The sequence below is a fragment of the Mercenaria mercenaria genome, chromosome 3 (genome assembly GCF_021730395.1).
Source record: "Mercenaria mercenaria strain notata chromosome 3, MADL_Memer_1, whole genome shotgun sequence".
Taxonomy (NCBI): domain Eukaryota; kingdom Metazoa; phylum Mollusca; class Bivalvia; order Venerida; family Veneridae; genus Mercenaria; species Mercenaria mercenaria.
In genome coordinates this window covers 20927612-20953808 of record NC_069363.1, presented here as the reverse complement: position 1 = coordinate 20953808, position 26197 = coordinate 20927612, and the positions used below count along the sequence as shown (strand labels likewise).

Sequence of the window (26197 nt, the reverse complement as noted above, 5' to 3'; positions counted from 1 at the left end):
GATAAAGGATTCTAAAATTGTTGATTATTAAAGTAATGTTTGGTTTAGAGAAGTAGATGCTTGACTTCTTTGAAAACATATTTATGTTATTTAACATATACACAAGTTGTGGAAATAAGTGTAATGCAAAACATTTCCTGTGAAATAACTTAACGCCTTGTAATGGCGGATATGTGGTTGTGAATTGTCTGTTTAGAGAAAATTCATTTATGAATTATGAAGTACCTACATTGGGTATCATAGCAATACCTGGAATTCATCTGCGATCCTGTTTTTCTGTCCTATGTTATACAGCTCTATGTGTCTGAGGCATTCCGAGTGAAATGCCGCCCTAGAGAGAGTTGTGTCCCCGTACCCTAGTGCCTCTTGGAGTGCATAGTGAACTAGCCTATACTGGTCCTAAATGCATAAAATGTGCGTTTTAATGCAATCTCACTTTGATATTTAGGATAATGTCAAACAGGAATATTCAAAACATAAATATGTCACGACATCATTCAGTGTCTTTGCAGAGAATAGTGTTTGTTTATTCCAGAAAGGTTAACAGCGCCGTAAAACTGGGACATACTTTTTGATTATGGATCGTTAACTTTGCAAGAAATATAAAGCATAACATCTAACAATGTATATTTTTTAGAAAAATATCTGTAGTTTGCATCTTTATGGTAAGATGATATTTCAGTATTTGACCTATAAAACCCCTTACGGAAGCAATTTCCTTATCTAACAATGCAACCCTTGAAAAGTTATATATTATTTATGTATCTACAGTTGAATCATCACTAATTCTTAGGGCGTTATCGTCAGTCAGGATATCCATTTTGTAATATGTTTGACAATTAGTTTGGTACACCTAACATTTATTAAACCTTACATGAATTTGTTCCAATTTTTATGCAACAATCAAATCTTCGCGTGCAAATATGACAATAGCTCAGTGTAAGTAAGTAATTAAAAGTACATGAGAAACTCATTAGTATTTCAGACCAGTTGTGGTTTAATGTATTCTTAAAGGAGTTTGTTTTGACCCAATTATCAAAACAGAACACAGTTTATTCAAAAAGTTTTAAATGTTGATATGAAACTATCTAAAAAAATATTCATTTAAGCAATTTCCTTCAATAAGTTTTCAATAAAATAGATAGATTTCAATATTATTAAGCAGCACTTTGTGTGGTTTAATACATTAAGCAATTATGTTATTATATGAGCCGCGCCATGAGAAAACCAACAAAATGGTTTTGCGACCAGCATGGATCCAGACCAACCTGCGCATCCGCGCAGTCTGATCAGGATCCATGCAGTTCGCTAACGGTTTCTCTTATTTCAATATACTTTGAAAGCGAACAGCATGGATCCTGACCGGACTGCGTGGATGCGCAGGCTGATCTGGATCCATGCTGGTCGCAAACGCACTATGTTGGTTTTCTCACGGCGCGGCTCATATATATATATATATATATATATACACACCAAAGTTTGTATCATGTTCATTCTTTGCTGTCTCATTTTATGAACGAACGCAGGAATATCTATGTTGCCTCCACGTTTCCCATAATGGTACATAGCGTCCAGTGCTATAAATGTACCTGTTCTTCCAACACCAGCACTGCAAAACATTGACAAATTTTATAAAGTTTGTTTTTCCTAAATACCTAAAAGAAGCAAGAAATTGCAGTTAAGACAGCTTTTGGTTAAAAGATTCATATTTGTAAATATTATTACGAATGTGAAAATAGCTAATTTGACCAAACACTAAAATTCTTCAACAATTCACCTATTGTAAGACTATGTACAAGTACAAATGCTAACGTATTAGTTGCAAATGCAAATACTGTGCGAGTCAAAAACTAACTACTAAAGAAACATCATAAGCGCAAACCTGCAATGTACGACCATAGGCCCTGGTAATGATATTGGCGTGCGTAGAACACATTTATAGAATGATACCACCTCAAACGTGTCCGGAACACCGTGATCTGGCCAGGCTGTGAAATGGAACTGTTTTATCATCCGAATATCTTCTGGGCTCTATCAATAGAATAAAAGGAGTTCCGATTCTGGTACAAAACAACACAAGTCGTAATGGTAACCCAGATCGGTACCGGAGTTAACATTATTATTAAAGCAGTTCACATCAAATATAAAATACGCCAGATGATTTACTGCTGTGGAAATTGCAAAAATTAGTTATATAACAAAAATTAGAAAAATGTCAAATATATAAGATTTTATGGTCTACAACTATTTTTGAATGATACTTTGATACATTTTCATGGTTTTCACGTGACGAGATACTTACCTCCTCGCTTGTGAGCGTCAGCACCCTGAGTGTGTAGAACGGATGCTCCTGGCTTGAATTTAAGCTTATCTGGAGATCACCGAACGTTAGCGGAACTCTGTCATTTGGCCAGTATCGCTCACATTTATTCTGTTTAAAAAGATATGTAATTCTAGGGATTTATAAGCATAGAGAACACAAACATGGATTAAAGTTTCAACGGAAAATTCCGTGAAACTTTTCTACATCTGGACTTGGTAATACAAACACTCACGCCGAAGTTTTACATACTCTTCATAACCTTAGGACGGCCAGCACATATTTATGCAATCTCGCCAGGCATATGTATGTTTTTGACAACACAGTAAATTACGTCACTCGACCTTCAGCTATTTCCGGAAGTAAATAAAATGAAAGCAGAAATGTTAAACTTGAAAACAAAAGCTGCATTTTGATTCGTAGATAGTCAGGGGTCACGCGCAGGGGTCACTCCGTCTAAATGTATGCGCGTGGACTTTTTTTTTTTTTTTTTTGCTATTGGGGAGCCAATTTTCAGCACTTTATTACGAATTGAAATTACCTGGGCTTTAGTACAGCATGTCAGCTTTTAATCTATGAAAAAATATTTGAGCTCTTGATAAACACAAATCCCACAGGGGTCCGTAACGGACCAAGGGTACATTGATAATTTTGGAACGTCCTCAAATCGCTCCAAATGTCATTTTTGATGTTGTCTGAGAGTGTCAGTATATGCCTCAGATGTAAGATATAACCGTATTTGAGAGCTGCAGACCTAGACATTTCAGAAATATTTTCAAAATAAGTTTCGTGTAATAAATGTTATTTCTACGGAAGCGTGAAAGGGCCATCAGACGCTAATACGTTTTAGTAGATATATCTACGTTAAGGCTGTGGAAAGGATATCTCAGTTACAAGGTTAATCGCCCCCTCTTAGATGTTATGACATGTATCAGATTTTAGTAATCGGTTGTACATAGTTAGACTTTAATACAGCAACAGGTTATATTTCAATAAGTAAAGATGAGCAGTAGCTGTTCAAAAGCACTGACTTTTCCAGAAAACATGACCTGGTACTCAAAACTGTAATAGCGATTAGTTATACTATTATTGTAAAGCAATACTGTATCAAACATTTTGACAACCAAACTTCTACAAGAACCACCATTCAATAAATACATGTAAATTTCATTGTCTTTGTTACTCGTTAGATAGCTAGTTAAAGAGAAGATGAGTGTGCAATTTTTGAGAGGTACTTCATAAGCAAAAGATATGAAACTGGACCATGACACTATAATTGTCAATTTGTAACAAGTTATCGAGCAAAGCATTATATACAAATATCAGAAAAAAAGCGAAAACAATATAAATTGAAGTACGGATGCAAAGTATCAAAAATACGTTTGTAACTGACAATCTCAACCCTCTCAGCGATTTAGAAGCAAGAGTCAAACAGCGAAGAAAAGTCCTTTCTGGCAACAAAAGGACTGGAAATACAACGCACTTGGAAGCAAATTTTTAAAAGTTCGCAAGAATGAAAAACATAGTTACGGATAGCACTCATCACTGATGTTACTTTTGCTAGCAACCTACACAATCGCAGGTAAGATTAAGAAAAATGTGAAACATATCATTAAATCACAGTACGATGAGTATCCACAAATCAACAAGAATCAATCATGTCTGCTTGGCGAAAACCCGAGGTGAACAGAACAAACTATTGGAGACAAGGAAAATGCGTGTCTAGTCTAAGTGGATCTAACAAGTAATTACAGATACGAAAGTACAAGGGCATGTGATAAATTCTGTACGGTGATGAAGTACGATAAAATGATATACACTGTAAATAACAAATAAAATCTGACCTCTACTTTTCGAAAATAATGGAACATTTGTATACTGGACAAAAATTTGAAGTTACAAATAACGACCTGATTCATAATTGGGTTAAAACAAGTCAAGAAAATATATTCAATTTCTAATGGTATGACCCTTCTTAATGTATCTTTTACATTCATCTATATAGCATTGTTAAACCATCTCCACCATCATGAAGGATTCAATGCAGAAATTATTTAGCACAAATGGGCGAACGGATGGTCAAATGCAGTATGTCCCATTCCATTTAAGGAACATAAACCACTGAAAATGCCACGAAGCTGTACATGCATTTGAGCATTGTGTTATGCACCTGTCATATTTTGCCCGCCCAGGGGCGGGGGCCGACCCGGGGAATTTGACATTTAAAATTTGTTGTCTAATTCCCACCCTAGGGACAACTTTTTTTGTCTAAATCCCACCCTAGAGCCTGGTTGTACATCAAAATGTTTTGTACAAATTCCGCCTGTCGGGATGGTCTCTGACTAATGTCCCCGTGTATGCCCGCCGCTACCCCGGCGGGCAAAATATTGACAGTGCATTAGTGGTTTTGATACCTTTGACTCCTCCACTAGGTTGGTAAGCATGACAATTTTGCCAGATTTATTCTGCCAAACCATTTGCCAGAAATCTTTCAGTGTTATCTTGTTTGGTCCTGAAATTTCATTTAAATTTGACTTTAGAATTTGGGGCATACAAATAGACTAAGTAACTATAGTAACTATAATCTAAAACAATTTATAACAATAAGTAATGACTGTTACAATTAAGTACAAATATGATAATTATGATTAAGTACCTACGGACTGCTTATTCATTTACATCAATTACATTTGTCTGTTTTATCTAACAATATTCATCATGACAATTTACAACAAACAACCCTTGAGGACACAGATGGAATAGATAAAAATATTCTCATTATATCAAATGTATTTATCAAATTAAATGGATAATGTGCGAAGATAAGCTGGGAGATATCAGCAATTTGTTAATAATGTAGCATCATTTACCTTGAGTTGCCACGTAACAGTTAGGATAATCGACGCTCTGAAAACAACAAAGGCACATAACGTATAATGCCACAGTCATACATGAAAAAAAGCACGTACACAGCTTTATTTGAAATTTGGAACAATTTGAAAAGATGGAAGTCAATGGCCATAGGCCGTAAACCTAATGCTTAACATCTTGATCTGGGATGTACTCGGCCAGAGTCCAGGAGAGCCGGATATATACCTAAACGATCGACTGTAATAACGACTTTCTGTTATATACCTCCATTTGTTTTTATTTTAACAAAAAAATGACTATTAACTTCTCTGGCCGATTATGTCTCTCAGTTCGTGTAATTATTTCTGAAACACAAATTCGTTCTTTTAACTGAATAGTTATAGGTATACAACATAATCTTTTTCCACTTTCAACATGAAAGTCAAGTCGATGTCCACAGAGGCGTTGGAGAGTACATCGTCGAAGTCGAGGTCGAACGTACCAACACTATTATAAAGCCAATAACTATAGGCAAAATTTGGCTACTGTTGTCCAGAGGCATGCTTCCCCGGGAAAACTGACACGCGATTTCATTCATTATCTGCCTATTTTAGTAGAAATTTCTCACAATTAAGATGATCAAAGTTTATGGCAATCAATATTTAAAAATGCTCTCAAATGCGTATTAGGTGGGGGCGAGGGTTGAGGTATTACCCCTAGAAAATTTTGCAATGAAGACTTTAATACCTACAGTTTAACGAGTTCTCGGTGCGATTTTAGCCCCATTTATATTTAAACTTTATATTTGAATAGAAAAAGGATAGATGCGGAAGGAAGGTGGCGGATTGTGGAATTTCCCTCTAAAACGTTTTCAAACTTTGAAATCTGACGACCTCTTGAGCCGATTTTAGCCTCCTTTTTTACAGCCTATCTTTTTCAAAGACACTAAAACCATTCTTCGGTAAAATTCGAAAATCATTTCATAAATGTGTAAAAGAAATGATTAACCCTGATACATTATTACCATATATATATATTAAAATATAATGCAATTCTAGACGTTTGGTATACTTGATCATTTTATCATGGGGCATTTCTTGATATAAGGCAAGCTTGCATTTATTATAAAGTATTGTCTAATAAAAGAAGGAGATGATGAAAAGTTCTTACGTCTATGAAGTTAGCATTGATATAATCCGAGTCTGGTTCTGTAGGATCCTCATCTAGAACAACTCTGCTGTGATCATCTACAAAAATATAGTCTGTCAAAATCTAAAACATGCTCAAAGCAAGTTGACGTATTTTGAAAAAAAATGATTCATAATACATTCACCAAAAGAAATTAAGGAAACGCTTGGAAAATTCAAACACTCGATTCAAAACTACAGAAAATAATAAATTCAAATATTGAAGTAATATGAATAAACTATTGAAACTCTGAACTATATTACTAATGTTGATATTATAAAGGATAAGTTTGATGAACAAATATGTTACTTTCATTTAGGTCTGTTACATATTCAGGGCTGAATTTAAAATAATTGTTTAGAATACGTGTGTTGAACTGGCTATAGCCATATTATCTTACTCTCGTTTTAAAGTATAGTTATTATTGATATAATTATCATCATATTTTGATTACTATTATTATTATTGTGGTTGTTTTGATTATTATAATTAAAACTAGTTTTAATTAAAAAAACGAAACCAATTCATGTAAATAAGAAAATATGACTGCAACAAATTCAATGTACTGTTACCATGTTCAAGAATGTCGTATCTAAAACAAATACTTCTCAACCATCGACTTACATGGGAACATTTGGGCAAATCTGTTCTTGAACTTGTTTCTCGGTCTTTTTCCAGCCTCATGTGGGTACTTTAAACCATGCGGGTATTGCTGTAGAATCAAATTTATTCGTATCACAATATCCAAACAATATAATATCTCTTGCAAGGAATGTTTTTTAACACCTTACCTTCTTCTACATTGCAACGTCTATTAGAATATAAAAGAGCTTAGTCATAAACTTTTGAAGTCCTATTTCAAGAATGGTACTTTATAAAGATATACATGAGTGCAAATCCCTCCTATATTGATCATATTTTGGAAACACTGTCTGATAACAAATTGCACATAATTTGTCAGCAGTGACAAAAAACTGCCCATTTAATGTCTCCTAAAGTATTTACTAATTTTACTGTCTTAACTACAAGATTTTGCTGTCAAATAATTTCGAACGGAACACTAGTTAACCGCTATATAATATACAGTTTTAATAACTAGTTCTTTGTTTGAGGTAAGAGAGTAACAAAGAAGCAACAACAAAATAAATAAAACTTGTAAATATATAGGAAAAGTGGTTTATTAAAGACTGTTTTTATTCTAAAATATACCGTAAATTGTTCTTTAAATCGTGTTTTATCTGCTTCCATTTCTCTCAGGTACTTGCTGAATTCATTGACTGGTACCCCAGATTTCTGTGCGCCTAAATCTGTCTTAGTGTTATAATAGGTGGGCTCCATCTCTATACTTCCGTTTTGTGCAATCTGCAAAAGAGGACACATAATAAACAGGCTGATTCTTGTACCAAAATTAGAAGATTACAAACAAAACTATCAACATAATGATTAGTAAAAAAGAACAATTCCTCCGTCTTTATCCCTGGCGGTATAACCGTCAAATACTTTCAGAACGTACCTTTCTTTGGAATGTAGACAGTTTCGGTGATGGTACGGCCAGGGGTAGTGGTGTAGGGTTCTTCTTCTTCAGGTTCACGTACAATACCTCCTGGTCATCCACTGTTACTGAAAATGTTCTCAACACATTAATATGTTCACATATTTCTGCCACGAATACTTAAAAAAGTTATCTTGATAAAGCGAAGTTTTCTGAAAAGATTATCCCAATAGTCGAAAATTTCCTGGAAATATTTTTGCGATAATTTACATTAGTATCTAGATATTTATTTGCGTAAGTGCCCATAGTTGCCATTTATAAGCAAGATAGCTATCTTGATACTTTCAGCAATTACCTTGATATTTCGAACTTTTCTGAAAATTTTATATCAATGGTGTAAAGTTTCGTAGAAATTAAAGCCATATCTTGAAAACAACAATTTATTGCGATAATGTTTTCAGGAAAATGAAAAAAAAATCTGTAAGGTTAAGAATATTATCGTGATAGCTACCAAGTATCTCCTGCCAGTTTCAAGCACTAATGCGAAATTTTGCGCTGAAATATTTTCAGGAAACAAATAAAATATCTAGAAAATATTATGTTTTGCTTAAATGTTTTTACAAAAATGCACACATTTCTTGGAAAGTTTACAATATTATCGTGATAGCTACACAGCTATCTCGTGGCAGAAATATGCCACCATCATTAGTTCTCTATGATATTTCTCATGAAACTATTTAAATAATGAAAATGATAAAAATAAGGGGAGGCAAGTGATGTTCAGATATGTACATCGTACAACCAACGATATTTCACCATAGTTCAATGTCAAGAATTTGTAATATTAAAACTTTAATCCAATTATGCGTCATTGGATACAGTTTGTATGTAAGGGATATTCCCCACACCCCACAATAAATATCTTAGACGGTTTTTGTTGTCTTAACTTTTTAAATATAAACGTACCATGTGACTGTGTGCAGTTAGTTTTGATGGTGGCGTGACTGGAAGCCCTACTCGGTGTGGGAGAGTGTGCTGCAGATGCCGTGTGGATAGAATGTCCATCATCAGTAACAATGGCTACGTTTGTGTGAGTGTTTCGGCGACTTTGTAGTTTTGATGTCGGCAGGCGGTTTCTCTTCCTTCTAACAGGGTTCAGAAGGCAAATATTTATGTAAATGCAAGGTCTGAGCCGCACCACGAGAAAATCAACATAGTGCATTTGCGACCAGCATCATCCAGACCAGCCTGCGCATCCGCGCAGTCTGATCAGGATCCATGCTGTTCGATAACGGTTTCTCTAATTGCAATAGGCTTTGGAAGCGAAAAGCATGGATCTTGACCAGACAGCGCAAATGCACTATGTTGGTTTTCTCATGGTGCGGCTCATTTATTGGCAAAGCTTGAGACATTTGGCGACATAAGAGGGATGTTCAAAAATAACATAGACTTTGTCTCTAGCTTTACTATACTTTAATGAAGCAAAGCAAATGATACACCATCATAATTCGCAATCTATTTACTAATTTCACGGCAAATTTGACGTGATTATGATCATACAGTAAGAAGTTATGCATCCTCGAAAACAGTCATTGACACGAACCCGGCGCACGATGACGTTAACGACGTCGTGTCTCCATCGAGACGCTTTCATTTAAGTTGGCATTAATTGGTATTTGTAAATTTCTTTCATCAATTTTGATTAACAATACCTAAGTCATAACAAGTTGTTTGGTTAGAATACTGGACACAGTATGAACTCTTATGCCAAACATCTCAGACAGGGTGCACACTGCGTGTAGTTGGTCTTTATCCAAGGTGTCATAGATTGACGCAAATGTCAAATCATGGATATTTTGTTTTCTACCTCAACCTTCGCTGTCTTCTAGTAATTCTGGGACATTTGTGAACCATTTGTACCACTTGAAAACAAAGACACAGATGACCGAATATTTTTGTGGTGTCTCCTTCATAAGTTTATAAATTTCAGTTGGTGTTTACCAACATCTCTACATAACTTAACAACTGTCTGATTATATACGCGAGCAGATGACAACATTTCATTCGTTGTAAACAACAATATTCACTTAGTTTAGACGTTGCTTCCTTCCGCCTCCCACGTTTGAATGACACCAAACTTTCGGTGCATTTAGCCTTGACGTGTTGCTGTACTTTGGCATATTTTTAGATAAAAAGTGGACTATAAGTGCGAGTATTAACGATCAAATTGAAATGATGACAGCTTAAAAAGCGCGTAACTATGGTAATTAAAACGCTCTATGCGCTTCGCCTATTAGCAAAAATGTTACAAAAAATGTATGACCAAAGTACATTACAGTCATATATTTCACATAACACTGTACACAATAGGCGGATTTTCAAAGCAAAAGTCTACGTTATTTTTGAACAGCCCTCGTATACTTGTATATCATATCACATCCAGTAGAAAAATAGAGTCAAGTTGACATTTCTATTGTGCGTCTATATTAACAATAAAGTCATTGACCGGATAACTCACAGTATTCATACAGCATGATTTAAATGTTTAATTACAAAGGTTATTGAATTATTCAGGCTTTTTGCTGGAATACTAAGTACAGATTACGTTCTCTTGACGTAAGACACGAATTTTCTGTCATGAATTCAGAACACTCAAGTACAATTCATTTCATCAATGTAAATTACGTAACTCTTAATATGCAATTCTTTTTTTCTTAGTAAAGGTGGGAATTATTAAACATAAATTAAGAGTATAATTGATGGACTCTATTTTAAATACCTTCTGATGACGACAAACAACATAATTCCGATGAAGACAACAACGACGCCAGCCAGGACCCCGCCAATCAGAATAGATAGATCAGGATTGTTTCCTCCTACACTGCTAGTACCTGTTGTGTCATCCTCGCCTGGGATTGACAATGCTGAAAACGGTTAAATGTTAAATGTAATCTATAGACTGCGGATCTGTAATATCATGGCACACGGTTACTGTTTTGAACAAATGCATGCATACTACCATGAAATTCAGACTACAGTAACCCGAAAGACGTAATTGAATTTAAGGTAGTAGAGTGAATATTGTTCAATGATGTCGCGACAAGAACTAAAATGCATTCCTATGGTAATTTGCGAGCGCAGCAAAGTGAAATGAAATTCAGCATAAGGGATTTAAAGATAAAATATGCAGAACGCATTTGTCAAACGCCAGCTTTTCAAAACATAGCAACATAAAAATGTTATCCAGAACTTATTCCCCCACCCACCCTATTTACAGATATTGGTCATGTAACTCATAGCTACCTTGTCAAACCTAAAACTGCTAAAAAGGTGGCCGGTTTAAAAATGATCAGGTTTTGGTTAAGGGATCGTCTTCATCTTTTTAGGGTTTTACAGAGGTGACGAAGATCACTTCTTTAAACTACTTATGATAAACAAGCATATATCTCTTTTTAATATGTTTCCATGGTTACGGTTTCCATACTTCTACATGCAGATATATGTAAATCATTGCATGTATAGACATAAAACAACACCCAGCAACGTGCTGATACACATTTTTATAATTGCTATGTTGCTCTTCTAGCACATTACGGGCAGTTTAGAACAACAGACCACAGAATTCGGACTGTCTAAAGAAAATGAATATTTTCGACAGTTTCCCTAAAAACTAATTAAACATTCAAGAAATGTAGAAACTATTATTATCTGTATTCAAATGGTCATGAACTAATATTTACACGAGACAGAAGTGTATCAGAAGATCATCGAATGCACCTCGGTCACTCTCATTCCACTGTTTTACAATCTGTAAATACCGCGATCCTACATAATACACAAGAATGTGTCTGTTGTGAATATTGAATATTTGGTGAGGAAAAAGTTTGACATGTTGAAATATATATATATAACTAACAGTTTCTACATTGTATCATAAATTCCTGAGCAATTTTAGATGTAAAATAGATAATGCTACACACCAAGAACACAAAGCTCCCCGTAATACTCTGGTTGGCATCCTTGCGGACAAATGCCATCTACTGGATCACATGACGTGTTGTTTTTACAGAAACCGCAAGAACTGCTGCACTCCTGTCCGTAAGATCCTGCCGGACACGCTGTGAAGAAAGACAAAATATCAGGACGCTTATGCATTTTCTTTAGAAAGCTGTAGATTAAGTTAATATTTAAAATGTGTACTACTATCAGTGTGTTTAGATGACAGAATTAAAGAATTATTTTTCGTTTATAACGTGTTCTTGATAAGTGCCATGCGTTTTTATTCTTTGATTAATTGTATTCCCTTATACTGACAATATGTCTGAGTAAGCTTTTCTTTTCCAAAATTCAACCCCAAAAAAGACGCCACTCACACGAAAATAGCTCACAGCTGATCACGGTATGACATAAATATTCTAAAAACTAAACACAGATAATCATAAGGTGGCTCAAGCAATGATATGAAGCTATCAATCAATGTTATACCAAGTAACTTTATCTTATAATTACCCTCGTTGCATGATTTTCCTTTCCAGCCCGTCCCACAACCATTACTACATTCTCCAGTCACATGGTCACAAGACTCGCCATTTTTACACGAGCCGCAAACTGCAACGCAGCCAGACCCAAAATGACCTGGCGAACACCCTGAAATAAAGGGGAATGCAGTTTATGAGATCAATTTGAATTTAAGATGGTAACCAAATAACCCCAACCTTCAAACAATACGCCGGTCGAAGAAAAAAAATGAAATGCATTAAAAAAAAACTTGATTGTAAAATTTTTGGACTTAAGAATCTGCCAAGCACTTATTGACACTGACTTACTATTATTGTAGTTCTAAGCAGACTGTAAAATGTAAACAAATATGAATTTATAGATAAGATTTTATATTCAGTTATTGTAATTGACAGAGAAAAGTTGAATGCAATTATGTCCATTATCTAATGGATCAGAACTTAATGACAACAGTTCAACAGATCATTAATTATTGAAATATCTCTTGTTGCTGTTTATACTAATAACATAGTGACACGGTATGGATATTAGAACTATTCCCTGATCTGTGTCATTAACATATTTATCTGTGACCCTGTAATGTGATTAAACCGATTATATGACCATATTTAATTAAAGTACAAAAAGATAGAAGCAGTGGTATTTGTTGCATTTTTCCGAGTCACTGTTTTAACAGCTAAGAATTTTAACTTACTATTTTTACATTTATCCCCGTTCCAACCGTTTTCGCAACCATTGGTGCAAATGCCTGTCACGTGGCTGCATGGTTCTCCGCCAACACAGAATCCACATTCTCCCGTGCACTGGCGGCCGTAGAAGCCACTAGGGCAAACTGAAATAATATTCTTCCATGAATAATGCGTTTTAAACGTCTTCAATATAAATTTTAATATAGAGGTTACAAACACGTATGGGTTACCTTTAACATGGGCGTAGGGACGCTTTGAGCATTGGGGCGGCTGTGGGTTTGGGAGGGGGTGTCCGGGGTGGCCCCGGGAAAATTTTGCATATAGCTGGAGTAAATGGTGCAATCTGGTGACTTCTTGGACTGCTCAGTATCTGTTGAACATACTCGGTTTTTTTTTTTCGAGTTTTCACCCCTATTTATAGTTTACTATGTTTAAACACTGTAATGGCGGTACGATGTTAGATATGGACAATGTCTTGCCAGGGTAAAACCAGTAATGTCTAAGTAGGGGATCGAGCACAAGACCCTGACTTAAAGGGGTAATCCAATCCTTATAGCATTTTAGTCATTAAATGGCATTATAAAGGTAAAACGCAGTTCACTGTTTTCTTTGAACCATTGAGGGTTGAATAAACGGAGTTCAGGGTTCTTTTTACCAAATGATCGATTTGGAAATGCAAAATTGCGAGGCTGATTGGCCTTTTATATTTTTATGTAGAAGCTGTAATACTTGTTAATTTAACCAGATCTGTAAAATCTATGAGGATTTTTCTACATTTTATGCGTTGAGTTTAATCATTATGATTGGTGCCTTTGATTTTCTTTCATATATTTTATGTAAAGACATCTAAAGATCCCGATTTGCGTTTGTGTTTTACTCAAGATACTTTCCTTTGTCGGCAGAATTTGAGACACAACATTAATTGCGATTTTGGCAGTAAGCAGTTAAAAACGATTAACTTTCATTAATTAAATTAATGTATTGCCTATAATCCGAGTCTGCGGGGCGTGAAAATACAGCGACCTTGGTCGTTGCGGATTATCGATTGTGTACAATACCCCGTCACCAAGGTGATCTAGCAACGTGTCAGCGATATGACAAGATTCTGTGTACATATCTGTCGCCGATGCACTTCATGATAAATGGTAGAGATGGTACCTACCCAAATAAATCAAAGGGGGACAACTATGAATTGATCAATAGACTGAAGCCAACATTAAACATTGATCAAAAGTGAAAGAAAAATCAGATAGGTCCTTTTTCAAACAATTTATCAGGTAGACAAAATATGACCTACATTTGTTTAAATCCGTTTGTATTCATACACAATATGCACGCTTTTCTCATGACTTACATTGACAGTTATTTTGTAAATTGTAGTGAGGCCCTGATAGAAAGTTAAGTAATGCATGAAGATTATATAGAATAATGCATACATTCCTTTGAAGAAAATTAACGACATTAAGAAACGTTATTAAGTTTTGATCTTTTAGCCAAAGTTCTTTATTTATTGTTCTCAATGGTGATACATTGGTTTACACAACATTTATATATCAAAATGTAAAATGTATATATCTAACAATGAGAAATAATAAAAAAAGTTAAATTGGTATCACAAAAATTCATTGTCGTCAAATATAATAATTCCAATGTTTTAAGGTAGTGGTTGTAATTACTATATGTTAAGGTAGCTGACAGGTAATTACTCTATGTAATGTATTTTAAGCAATTCTCAATTTAAACATTCTCTGGAGGGAACTAGCACGATCATTTGCTTTCCTTGAATCAAAGCACTGAGAGGACTGATGTGGGCAGCGGTTGACAGCTTTTGGTAATGGGCATGAACAGTTAGCTTAAGTTTGGTGATTCTAGTTAAACTACTTTTGATTAATAAGCATTTTCAACCTTTCTTTTACCAAAATCAAGGGGTAAAGCTTTTACTGTGCCAAAGGGGATAAAATAATATATGAGCAAAGCTCGTGTGCTTATTAATAAATTTGTGAGGTTTGGTTAATTTTGCTCAAAACCTTTTTTGAATAATAAGCGTTTTTTAAACAAATCAATGGGAAACACCCTGCTTTTACCGGAACAAGGGGAATAACAGTAAATGTGAGCAAAGGTCATGGACTAATTGATAATTATGTGTTATTTAGAGATTCTAGTTATAACAAGAGCTTGTAGAACACTTGCATGACTTAACTGACAAGGAACAGAAATTATTTGGTCACTGCGTACTGGACAATTAACGTATTGATCTTAAATCAATAATCATGGGTCATTTACCTGTCTTAAATGACCTCCGTATCAAATGTAATCTTAGACCAAAGCATAATTTAGTTTTCTGGCAAAAAAGTTCTATTGTCAATGTGATATTGACCTTTGACCTACTGAACTCAAAACCAATAGGGGTCATTTGCTGGTCATGACAAATCTTCCGATCTCATGATCCTAGGCCCAAGCGTTCTCCAGTTATCATCCGGAAACTGATTTGTCTACAGACCGACCAACATCCATCATCAAACATTAATATTGACAATATACCCTTCCTCCTTCGAATGAGGACAATTAAATTTCCAATTAGAAGATGCCCATGTCTCCCTAGTCCCCCAATGCATTGTCGTACTAGGCAAGAAGTCAATAGAGAATAGGAGCGAAAGACAAAGAGACACTAATGTTTGGCTGCAATAGAGATCATCTACTTGGCACGTCCAATCGCCATATGAAGTTACAAAATTCTTGGTCAAACGGTTCTCAAGTAAACCGTGTTTCATGTTCAGGCCCCTGTGACCTTGATCTTTGATCGAGTGAGTCCAAAATCTACAGGAGTCATCTACTCTGCATGTCCAATCATCCTACAAGTTTCAACATTCTGGGTGTTCTGTGTCAAATGATTCTAAAGTTATTGGTTGGAAACTGTTTTCATATCATCAAGTGACCTTAACTTTTGATCAAGTGATTCAAAAATCAATAGGGGTCATTTGCTCTACATGTCCAATCATCCTATGAAGTTTCAACATTCTGGGTCAAGTGGTCCTGAAGTTATTGATCAGAAACGGGTTTTCCATGTCCAGGCCCCTGTGACATTGACAGGTGATTTTTTTTCCAAATGAGATCTCATCTTGGTAAAAGCAGGCTATGAATATATTATACATAAATTACATAGATAAAAGACACTTCAGAATAGTTCTTAAACTAAAAACAACCATAAAAGAATATTTACAATGAAATTACATGTTTTATTCAATTTTAAAACAACCAAAACAACTACTACTATCTCCAATATCAGCACACATCTTCGGGTTGCATTTAGTCAATTTTCAGCTGTAGATTAATATACTATGCCTCATAATCATGCCAATAATGCATGTTTTAGTGTTGTTATATTTTCTGGTCCTTTGGGATCATGGAGTTCATTCAACATATGTGTAATAAAGTTCTGCTTAAGCTGGCGCTAGGGGCACATTTCATTACCTCTCATGAAACAGACTCAATCAACCCGAGTCTAGCTGCTATTATTCTTCTTGGCTGCATTCTATGCATCCAGAGGATCTTTTTACGATTTTTATTGTTCAAATTCAAATATTAAAAACTGGAATTTTTCCAACTTTGTTTGAATGATCTCAAATTATTTCATTGCAGTTTTCAAAATCCCGCTATTGTATAATTATCCGAGAAGAAATCGTACGACAGAACGTGAATATTTGGGGACGAAAACACCGCAAATCTACCGGCGATTAAAAAGGCGAATTTGTTAAAAATAATGCTTCTTTCGAATTAATTATACTCTTTAATGATATGTCAATCACAAACACCAGCTGGAATGTAATATTAAAGCAAATTGAAGTGCATACGATCGTATTTTCGGGAAGGAAGTGTCTAGAGGTACGTACGGATCCGTACCTCTAGAATCTGATTCTAGCGGTACGGATCCGTACCTCTAGACAAGCCTGTTAGGGGTTTTCTTGGGGTACGGACCTCCGTTTTTCTAAAGATTAAGGTTCATTTACATTTCAAATTTTGTTGAAAATGAAAAAACAAATAACACTTCATCAAAATTCACCTTAAACTTGGATCTAAATGGTTTACAGATTAACAACAATCATCCGATTTGTGACATTTTCTTTCGGAACGTAAATAACCGAGGAACACCAAATAAATCACGAGGATTCGAACTGGCAGAAAAAAAGATATAAAGATTAAACAAAATAATGTTACATATGTTGGGATAAAACTTTTTTAAATTTCTAATTAACCCTTAGTGTATTTATGTTTTGCACACATTTGGTAGCCGTTACGAGATACAAGGGACGTTTTCACAAACAGTTTCTTTTACTTAATGTCGCTTAGGCGTAAAAAAATGTTGTTTTTTTTCGGTATCCCGACCTACCCTAAATATCTGGCCCGACCCTAAATGTTTTTATGGCCTTGAATATTTTTTCAACTTTTTAACATAAAGTTGCAAAACCGCACTTTTTATGCTTTAAACATGGCCAGTGATGTTAGAAAACAACTTACTGATGCTCTAAAGGCATTACCCCTTTATTTGCATTCATTTTTGACACAAAAATAATTTCCGAAAAGACTCCCTTAATAAAAGAAATAATCAAAAAAACAACAACATTTCCGACCTACCTACCCTAATTTTTTGAGCATGTTAACGAAAACAAAGAACTTGTTTTAGGCCTTAATCGATTATTAAACAATCAGTTCCGTGCCGATTATCATTGTACCTTGTTAAATAACAAAATAAATAGGTGCATATCATTATGCCTAATTTATTTATTTATTTATTTGCTAAATTTCAAATAGAATTCATTTAACAGATAGATTCATTCATTAATCTAGCTGTTATCAACAGTTTATTTTACGATAAACTAATTGGCACGGATCAGTGAGTGTGTTGATTTGGAATTCCACGGTTATTTAGGTTTTGAAAGAGAAGGTAAACAATCGGGTGAACGCTGGTATCTGTAAAGTTTTAAGTGAAGACTGTTTAAGTCTAACTTGTTATTTCATTTTTAACAAAATTTAAGATATAAATAACCCTAAATCTCTAGAAAAATGAGGTCCGTACCCCTAGAAAACCCCTAACAGGCTTGTCTAGAGGTACGGATCCGTACCTCTAGACACTTCCTTTCGGGAAACAGGTACGAATTTTTCGCCCTCTCCGTTACGGCTGCAATTATTTTCCTAAGTCGTGCAAATAAAAATTATCTACGTAAATATTATGAAGTGATCGTATCTTTCTCTATGAAAAATAAATGGGCTAACACCTCTTCTGTTGATTTCATGCAATATATCTTTCCATAAACCCATTTCTATGCTACAAAGTTCGGTGTGATTTTATCCGAAAATAGAATGCACACCGTGCTTGTTAAATGTTTTCTGATCATGTGACCAAAACAAGCTCTTTGGTGTTGTTATGATAATAAAATTTCGATTAACTTTTCTAGCAGGAACTAAGTTTTAATTTTAAACGTTCACAAAAGACGCAACTTGGTTTTAATACCGATTATAGATATACGCGGATGGTGCTGAAGTAGCCTACTTTACTATATTTTCGTAGGTTATTTATAGTTTATTTTGGTCACGTGATGAAGAATTGTTTTGGTCATGTGATCAAAGTAAGCATGCTCATTTTCATACGCGTTGTTTTTGTTATAAAATATAGATTACTGCAAATTTGTACTTAAGCAGTGCATTTTTTGATAAAGTTGAATCTCAGAAGCTTTCTGAAAGTTAAACAGACTTCAGTTAGGTAAAATTTATGGAGGACATGGAACTACTTGTTCTTCGGTTTCGGATAAGCATTTTGACTGTAAATTTGTGGTATGGTAAATCTGTGGTCACGCTTCGCTGCCCACAAAAATGAATAAATGCTGATAAAGCATATGGAGATTACTCTATTTGATGATTTTCGTTAGAAGTCGTAGTTAAACAAACTAAAAGGTGTTTTATTTATTGTTGAAAACAAAGAAATCGGATAATTTCAGATATTAACATTAAATTAAAACATATACTGTTTACACAACTTGAAAAAAGGTTTTTGTTGGGGCCTCTAATTTACAAATATATCAACAATTATCACCTGAATTGAGTGCATTCATGAGTGGAAAATATTGATGTTAAAATGGTGTAGGGGTTTGTTTACAATATAAAATCTTTAATAATTTCTTTAAGGTACATTTTTGGTATGGTTTTGGTAAGCTTATAATAAAGAGCATGCCATTCTGTTTCACTCAGAATTTTTTCAAGCGTTTTAGACTCTTGGCTAGTCTTGGAATTTGACTTTATTAAAAGACAAAAGGAAGTTCAGTATAGGCTCTTTCAAAATGTTGAAAGTAGAATAAACTTACCTTATACTCTATTGAATTTATTTAGCTGTGGGAGCTTTTGATATAGACTATAATTGGGGAAGTCCTAAAATCTTTGATAAACGGTCAAAACAAGAGTTGTCCATTTTGCTTCAGATATTTTGAGAAAGTCATTTTTTAGATATCAAATATTTCTATTTTTGACATAGAGAAGAGGAAAACCATAAATATATTTAGGAAATTGGTGCCTTTAGCTATCATTTCACTCTGAAAAAAACCTATAAAGATGAATTTGATTTTTTTAGGTACCATCTCTATAAATGGAAGGCCGCTGTAATTATTTTCAGTTATATTTTCTAGCCTTTTCAAAAATTTACGAGTTCGGCATTTCGCCGCTCCTCGAAATATTGGGGCGGCGGGCGCTGCCCCTGCCGTCACAGCTCCTACGCCCTTGTCACACGCACATGCTGTTTAGTGACTGATATTTCGTTCAGAAGAAACGTTTTCTAAAAGTTTGCTTGATAGGTGTGGAAGAGATGACATGTGAGTGTCATCAAGGTCGCGTATAATGCTTTATGAAAAACAAATTGCTAAAATCTTCAATCTTTTCCACTATAAATTAAAAAATGTATATATGCCTCTATACATTTTGGAATGGTCTTTTAAACCTCTAAACATATCAAACACATCTGATCATAGAGGTTATGACAACAAAACAATGCAAGAATAAAATATCTCATCCACCATCACCTATTCAACAATGCTTATAGAGCTAGAGTTAACCTCCTTTATCAGATCGATTTTTTACATTTTATGAAGTATTCTCTGGTTTCAAGGGAACAATGTCACAGAATATTGCCGCCTGTCTTCAAACTGATATGAGCCGTGCCATGAGAAAACCAACATAGTGGGTGTGCGACCAGCATGGATCCAGACCAGCCTGCGCATCCGCGCAGTCTGGTCAGGCTCCATGCTGTTCGCTAACAGTTTCTCTAATTGCAATAGGCTTTGAAAGCGAACAGCATGGATCCTGACCAGACTGTGCGGATGCGCAGGCTGGTCTGGATCCATGCTGGTCGCACACCCACTATGTTGGTTTTCTCATGGCACGGCTCATATGTACAATGAAATATGGTCATAAGGACCTAAGCCTTACATAAAAAGTAATAAATTTGAAACAAATCGTTATCCAAAATGCTGTAGCACCCTTTCCCCGAGAAGAGAAAATGTATATGAATAGGGTTACCAGTATCTGTTCAAATATTGTTGATTGGGAAGTCATTCCCTTTAGTAACCTATATGATTCTGTAGTTATTGACTCTATAATAAAATTTTATCTGTTTTGAGATATAAAATTTCAGTGTTTTAATGGCTTAAAGAGATTTTCCGATTTATTTATTACCCAGCGGTGCGACATATCAAAATGTCGGGAACTGCTTCAGCTATATTTAAAAACAACTAAAACGAATTAACGAATAAAATGAGGGATATTGAATACTAGCGGTTTTTATGACGATTTATTTGTCCCAAAGTTGTAGAAATATGTGTAATGTCACGTCCAAATTTATGTGATAAGATAAAACTGCTCTCCTGGGCATATTTATTCTGGGTAGTGACGTACACACATTAATAATTCATATTCAAGCTTTGTTTTTCAAATGAAAAACGAGAGTATCGCTGTTACGAATCTAAAGTGTTACAATCGCTAATAGCAAAAGGGATAATCACTGCTTTTTTGTAGGCTTAATGTTTGTTTTTATTCCCCCTACTGGTTGATCGTCCTTTTCCGTAATATATTTATTTTTAGACATAGGACAATACCATTCATGTCGTGTATCATTCTAAAGAACTCAAGGGTGATGGTACGACTTTTTTCTATTCTTCAAACTATCGTGATTAGTCGTCACATAAGGACTTAGATATTTCAGCCACTCTGGACACCAAAACGTTATAAAATTTTCAGTTTGGTCGTACTTTTTGTGACTTTTTTACATAACTTTCAGCGGTGTATTCCAAAAGTGTCCGGTTGTAGGACGCTAGCCAGTACAAATATTGGGATGAAAAACCGACAAAACTTTTTTTCAAAAGTTTTCATTGGCCATAAAAAAGATATTTCTCTAAATATATAGTTTTCATTTCAAAAGTTTCCATGGGCCAGAATAAGAAAAAGGAAAATAACTAAGAACACATAAGATATTTTAAGAACTCAGGAGTGTTTACCCGGCATAAAAACACCTTTTCTTTACAAATACAATGTATTGGGGAAAAAATCGACAAAACAAAAGTTTTCATTGGCCATAAAAACGACATTTCTCTAAATATATAGTTTTCATTTCAAAATTTTCCATGGGCCAGAATAACAAACAGGAAAATAACTAAGAACACCTAAGATATTTTAAGAACTCAAAAATTTCCTACTACCTAAGGATAATATATAAGTTTTCATATCTTGAAAAATAAAACCGAAAGTTACGAACATGGTAAAGCAAACATTTCTTTGAAATATAGAGACTTGACTTCCGCTTGACAGCAGATTCGCGTTAAATTTTTTTGCATTTTATTTCTGTTTCGCAATAGGAATTCGCTACTTTTTTCTCTGCGTTTCTGAGTGTGTGTATGGGGGATGGGGGTGGGTGGGAGGAGGTGCGTGTGTGGGGTGGGGGGATGGGGGAGGTGGATAGGGAAAGAGAAAGGGGGCATGGGCGAGTTGGTAGTTAGTTTTCTGCAGAGGCAGAGCGTTGGATTCCTGGTCCCGGATGACACGGTTTCGAATTCGGGTGAGGGCGAAATTTGAATGCGTTCTCAACAATCCGCTGTACGAATGCACAAGTATTGGAGCAGTCTGCGAGGATAATCATTGTACGTTTTCTTTGCAATTATGAGAGAAAAGGACGATCCTAGTGAAAATGCTTGTAATTAAACTGATCGACATTTTGTATCAGAAATTCAAACTGGCTCAACTTTGTAGGCCTTATATCAAAAATAATGTTGTCATAGAATTTTTATTTCTTTTTGATAGTATTTTTTTTTTGTCTATGTTTGGTTTTCTATGTTATGTGTTACCCTAAAAAGAGATGTATATATTTTTGGCATTGATGTTTCCAATTATGTTGAGCATGTTTTAAAAACAATTTCTGAAATATGTATTCACGGAAACATCTGGTAAATGCCGTCAGGAATTTTAGCCTACACTATGACAACTATTATCCTGTTCATAACGAAGTATAATAAATGTTGTGCGGTATAGTCCCTAATGACAAGCATAAAGTGATTAAAAACTATAATAGTAATGACAAATGAACACAGCAGATGTATTAGCTACTCCGTTTCTCTCCATTAATTTCGTTTTATTTCAAGCACAGCGTCTGTCATACAAACTTGGAATGTAAATTCGTGAACTGTTATCTTGAAACAATGGAAGCAAATTCATCTGAAAATAGTAGCTTGAGTTTGATACTGAATACTACCGGGTCAGGAAATATAGTAAACTCTGCCTCAACACAGCCACGCCCTATCGGCTACTATGGCGAAATTCGTGAGTTGCTGTGGAAGATAGTGCCGCCAATTTTGATACTATGTGGCACCACTGGCAACACGTTGACAATCATTGTTACCATGCGTATGAAGAAGTTATCTTCCACTGCAGTATACTTGTTGATACTGGCTGTTTCGGACACGACAATTCTCTTATGCGGACCATTGAGGAACTGGATCAGTTTCGCATGGGGCAAAGATATTCGCAGACTAAGCGACGCGGCATGCAAAGTTCAACTTTACCTCACGTATGCTAGCCTCCACTTCTCGTCATGGCTTCTCGTTGCGGTGACAATGGAGCGTACTATCAGTGTGGTATTTCCACATAAAGTTAAAGTAAATTGTACACGAAGAAATGCATGTTTAATAATCCTGGCATTGTTTGTGTTCACGTTTGGTGTTGATGCCGTGGTTCCTGCTACTCAAAGTCTTAAGGGATATGGCGGGAAAAGTTGTGCCCCTACCACAGAAGCATACTTGAACTTCCGGGACGATGTTTGGCAGTGGATAGACTTCTGTATGGCGTTCGCATTTCCATTTATATTTCTAGTTATAGGAAACACCGTAATGATTGTCAAACTCTATAAATCTCGACTGAAACGGAAACAGATGTCAGGAAATAGCAGACAAAAAGACGCTAACATTGGCCGTAAAGAGTCTGCTGTATATGTGTTAATGGTGGCACTTTGTATTATTTTCTTACTGACTATGACTCCGGTGACTGTTTACCAAATCTACGCTCCGTACCGAAGAATAGAAATCTTGGCACTGTATAAAATCGACAAAGACGCAGGCTGGACTGACTACCAATTCTTTATACTTCAGCACACCATAGTTAATCTAGTCGCGTATACAAACGCGGCCTTCAACTTTGTTCTGTACGTATTCACTGGTACAAAGTTTCGCACCGAGTTGATCCGGTTGTTTCGCAGCAGTCGCGCGCAGAGAGTGTTTGATGCGTCCGGAAACAGGCTAATTAAAAAGACTAGCGAGGAAATGAAAACAAAGACTACAGGAATATCATCAACTTCGCAAAGCAAGGAGAGCAGATATTGATTTAAAAGTGAAACTTGAAGACGGTGTACCAGTAATCACTTGTCCTAATTAGTGATTGACTCTACGCGCAGCCACGCACAGAGTAGCTTTTTATTATTTGTAATTTATCAATATCACAAAATCATTTTAAATATTCTTGTTTAAATAAACATATATATTTTAACCCAAATTGTGAAATAGCTTTAATTTCAGGGTTTTCTTTGTATATTTGTATAAACAGTTGTCGACAGACTTTTTATTCAACTAGAAAATGTATTATATTGTTATATTTTTTAATAGAATTGATCTTGGAATTGCTAACTTAGAAAATAAGCGTTATATTTGAAGTTCTTGTACTTCTTACGGTTCAAATATGGTATTTGAATACCTCCTTTCAGGTATCTGCAACGGTTTTTGCCGATTGCTGAAATAAGCCGCGCCATGGGAAAACCAACATAGTGCGTTAGCGACCAGCATGGATTCAGACCAGACTGCGCGCATGCTGTTCGCTTTCAAAGCCTGTTGCAATTAAAGAAACCGTTAGCGAACAGCATGGATCCTGACCAGATTGCGCGGATGCGCAGGCTGGTCTTGATCCATGCTGGTCGCAAACGCACTATGTTGGTTTTCTCATGGCGCGGCTCAAATATAGTTTAGTGGCCTTTCTGTAAGATGATACTCTTTTACCGCTCCCTTTCTGTTGAGGGATCACGAAACTTGCTTGCATTAGACAATCAGATACTTAGCGAAATAATGTACATATTTTCTATAATGCCTCAGACATTAAGTCAATCATTTTTTAGTGGTATGGGACTATAAACGAAAAACTTTCATAACCCTTGGTGTAACTCTATTATCCTAAAATATGGTTGATGTCATTTTTTTTTAAAAAAAGGACACAAACACAAAACACAAAAAGCAAACCAGACAATAGCCTGGCTCCCTGGCTGCATGGTTATTTTTTATATAAATACTGAAAACATTTTATTAGAAATTTTAAGCCTCTAAAATAGCACAATTTTATCTGATGGCTGAACCATACATGTTTGGAGCCAGGGGCAATAAAAAATGTCAATGTAGAAACAACCTTCTGGAGTTACTTCCCTCTTAATGAAGAAAACTGTTATATGTAAATAAGAACAAACATAGGGACGGGAGCCAGTCTAACCAGACAATGGCAGTGCTCAAGATCTAGAATATAAACTATGTAAAAGTTATATCACGTTTCAATCGATTCGATCAATAATGAGGCTTTATTATAGTAAATTACCACCACAGGACACAATCAATTAATTCCGTATTCAAAAAGATTTTTTTATTATTATTATATATTTCTATTGTATGTTCCTTTAAATGTATGTCTAATCGTACAATTTTTGTGTCATTTATATACTTGGTGAGATTAAGCCGCTTTCTCTGTTCGGTTCTAATGTCGTTTACATTCTAGCGTAGTATAATCAATTTACGAGTCTTGAAAATATTTGTTGAACGTGTTCAGTTTGTTTTCGTTATTTATGTATGTTCTTTTTCCAATAAAAGTGCTTATTTATCTGCTAATTTACATTGCTTCAATTAAAACCACACACTGGCCTAAATATGCCTAAAAACTTGGAGGCTATCTATTTTGGCTGAAAACAACTAGGCCGAAAATGCTAAAACCAAATTTCTACGCTGCTGATCTGAGCTTAAAAGATATACAAAATGAGTTTTGCTACTTGTAAGATCTTCCGTGTACATGTTTTGTGCCATTCAACATACCTCCCATAAAGTGTATTCAACTGCATGCTAAAACTGGTTGCCCGAAAACGCAGTGTGAACCTCATGCAGAGCTGACTATATGAATATGATTAGGTTTGACCATTCAACGGCTTCAGGGTATACAGTAGTAAATTTTGCTATATGTTCTATATAAAGTTAACGATCTGAGAGCTGTAACTCACGGCCAGGTCCGTTTTAAGAAATAATTACTAGCATTATGTTCTTAACGACCTATTAACCACAAAACACCAAGAAAAGTAGGGGTCATGTATCTTCTAAGAGAGATTTTTTGTCTGGCAGGTCAACGCTATAGAATATCTTCCAAACTGACAGCTAAAATGTAAATATGAACACATGTGTAATAAGGTGTGTTTACATTTCTATAAATGCCAAGCATCTCCTTGAAAATGCTACCAAAATGTCGAGTATAAATCCACAAAGAAATAAAAACGGGAACTGGCTTTCAAAAAACATGAAAATGGCACTTTTACTGGGGAAA

General features: G+C 35.2%; 2 protein-coding genes across 2 annotated transcripts in view; one reads left to right on the top strand and one right to left on the bottom strand.

Moving 5' to 3' along the window:
• The window catches only part of LOC123525890 (receptor-type tyrosine-protein phosphatase kappa-like), a 60583-nt gene that overhangs the window by 10003 nt on the left and 24383 nt on the right, over nt 1-26197 (bottom strand). The window contains exons 9-23 of the mRNA XM_053537972.1: nt 13063-13200; nt 12360-12497; nt 11831-11968; nt 10630-10774; nt 8817-8995; nt 7872-7978; nt 7568-7720; nt 6983-7070; nt 6341-6417; nt 5191-5227; nt 4735-4832; nt 2303-2431; nt 1883-2031; nt 1474-1609; nt 250-399 (exon numbers count right to left, since the gene is read on the bottom strand). Of these exons, the coding sequence (XP_053393947.1) occupies nt 250-399; nt 1474-1609; nt 1883-2031; nt 2303-2431; nt 4735-4832; nt 5191-5227; nt 6341-6417; nt 6983-7070; nt 7568-7720; nt 7872-7978; nt 8817-8995; nt 10630-10774; nt 11831-11968; nt 12360-12497; nt 13063-13200 (1862 nt within the window). The remainder of the gene's footprint in view (nt 1-249; nt 400-1473; nt 1610-1882; nt 2032-2302; nt 2432-4734; nt 4833-5190; nt 5228-6340; nt 6418-6982; nt 7071-7567; nt 7721-7871; nt 7979-8816; nt 8996-10629; nt 10775-11830; nt 11969-12359; nt 12498-13062; nt 13201-26197) is intronic.
• Nucleotides 22040-25483, top strand: LOC123525303 (C-C chemokine receptor type 5-like). The gene has a single exon (XM_045304241.2). It carries the CDS (start codon nt 22786-22788, stop codon nt 23959-23961), a length of 1176 nt encoding a protein of 391 aa, XP_045160176.2. The 5' UTR covers nt 22040-22785; the 3' UTR covers nt 23962-25483.